The 1,930-nt window shown below is 43.6% G+C and overlaps 2 protein-coding genes across 4 annotated transcripts in view; one reads left to right on the top strand and one right to left on the bottom strand.

The window, feature by feature from the left end:
* LOC107595240 (F-box only protein 31-like) overlaps positions 1-801 on the bottom strand; it is an 18,408-nt gene extending 17,607 nt beyond the window's left edge. Inside the window, exon 1 of the mRNA XM_016285592.1 lies at positions 289-801. Within this exon, the coding sequence (XP_016141078.1) occupies positions 289-721 (433 nt within the window). The 5' untranslated portion in view covers positions 722-801. The remainder of the gene's footprint in view (positions 1-288) is intronic.
* Positions 802-1,223: 422 nt separating this feature from the next.
* The window catches only part of dynlrb2 (dynein light chain roadblock-type 2), a 2,576-nt gene continuing 1,869 nt past the window's right edge, over positions 1,224-1,930 (top strand). The window contains exons 1-3 of one of the 3 annotated variants that reach the window (XM_016285590.1): positions 1,316-1,340; positions 1,422-1,464; positions 1,563-1,638. In XM_016285590.1, coding sequence (XP_016141076.1) covers positions 1,462-1,464; positions 1,563-1,638 — 79 coding nt within the window. In that variant the 5' untranslated portion in view covers positions 1,316-1,340; positions 1,422-1,461. Of the gene's footprint in view, positions 1,368-1,421; positions 1,465-1,562; positions 1,639-1,930 lie in introns of all 3 variants that reach the window. The other 2 variants (XM_016285591.1, XM_016285589.1) reach the window with 2 other exon arrangements.

The following is a 1,930-nucleotide window of genomic DNA, read 5'->3' on the forward strand; positions in this document are numbered from 1 at the left end:
CACACACACACACACACACACACACACACACACACACACACACACACACACACACACACACACACACACACACACACATATATATAAAATAAAAAAAAAAATATAAGAAAAAAAATACACACACACACACACACACACACACACACACACACACACACACACACACACACACACACACACACATATATATATATATAGAACATGTTATGATCGTGCTTATGAGTCGGTGCCATTATATATCTGTATGAATTGTAAGCAGAAGGCCGCTATCTAATAATACATTATTACCCTCTGTACATCTCCTCCTCCAGATTGTTTCCGTGTTCAGGATCTGCCTGAATTTCTTGCACACCAGCGCCAGGTTGGGCAGCGCAGTGCCGGGCAGAGAAGAGAAGATCTCCACCAGGAGCTCCGGCGGCAGATCCAGCAGCGACTGCGGGTGCGGCGGCCCTGCAGAGGCCGAGGCCGAGGCCGAGGCCCCAGAGCCGAGTCCGCCGTGTCCGCTAGGCCTGCTGCTATGACAGCTGCTGCTCCGACTGACGCTGCTGCCCTCAGGCTCGTCTTTCGTTTTGCCCACGACCCTCTCCTCTTCCTCCTCGTCGTCCATGTCCATCTCGGAGTCACTGTCCTGATCCGCCTGGCTGTGCCTCTGCCGCCGCCTGCAGCGCCGCGACTGACCCGCTCCACAGAGCCTGGCACACACCGCCATCCGCAGCAGCATTACATCACCACCGCTCACCGCCGCTGTCCCCTGCTGCGCTCCTCCAGAGGCTCCTCTGCTGCGCGCGCGCGTCACGGGCCTAGGCGTCTTCTCGTGACGCCATCACGCAGCACGCTGACGTCACTGGTTACCGACGGTTAGTTTTACATTTGTTTATACATTTAAACGATCATATTTAAGGCTTTAAAATCAACAACAACATAAAAAAAGAAAGAATATTTGACGCCATATTGTTTTTCTAAATACCGCACGGTAGCGACATCTTGCTGTCAAATATGAGTTTATAAACGTAACGTTATAAACACAAAAACAGGTTTTAACAGTCTAGATATCAGTGATATTTAAAATGCTAAACCATATTCATTGTCTTTGTGTCTTATTCGTTCAAAGTAAAATAATAAATTGATAACTGATAAGACTGTGATGAACTGTAATAGATTGTAAAATCCTTTAGGGGCGCTAGTCGGATAAAAAGCCCAATCAAAAAGCGAGCTATGTTTGTAAATGTTTATTTTCGTCTCACTGGACACGTCGCTTGCCAGAAATATTGGTTTCGTATCATTTAAACCGTATGAACGTGATCACAAACGGCTGTGATTGGTCGAAAAGTGACGCTACTGTAAGCGCAAGTCCCTCGAGTCAGTCAGTAAGTCTTAAATAGTTCTTAATGTTGATCACTTTACAACTTCCGTTTCCATAGCAACCAGGAACAAACGGAAGAAGCACCTGTGCTGGGCGACATGGTCACTTTATTCACGTTTTGCGGTCCAATTATATCTATATTTTAAAATAATGGATATTTTGTTCATCTCTGCTGTTCTGTTCATGCTTTTTTGTCCAGGCTGAGGTCGAAGACACTTTGAAGAGAATTCAGGGCATTAATGGTGTTATTGGCACAATCGTCGTTAACGCTGAAGGTAAACTAAATTATTTACCATGGCTTTACTGAAGTAATATTCATTGTAACGTACTATAATATAATATCTCCCGAAACGTTACATTGGATAAACTAATACAATATAATACTTCCTGCGACTCTAGGAATAAACTGGATATGATAATATCATTGTTACTGACTATACACGATAATATAATATGATATAGAAAAGGACGTTACAATAATATAACGTTACAATAATATAATATATTATATTATATTGTGTGTTCATGGTGTGTGTGTGTGTGTGAGAGTGTGTGTGTGTGTGAGTG

This window comes from Sinocyclocheilus grahami, unplaced genomic scaffold (genome assembly GCF_001515645.1).
Source record: "Sinocyclocheilus grahami isolate Dianchi unplaced genomic scaffold, SAMN03320097.WGS_v1.1 scaffold199.1, whole genome shotgun sequence".
Lineage (NCBI taxonomy): Eukaryota > Metazoa > Chordata > Actinopteri > Cypriniformes > Cyprinidae > Sinocyclocheilus > Sinocyclocheilus grahami.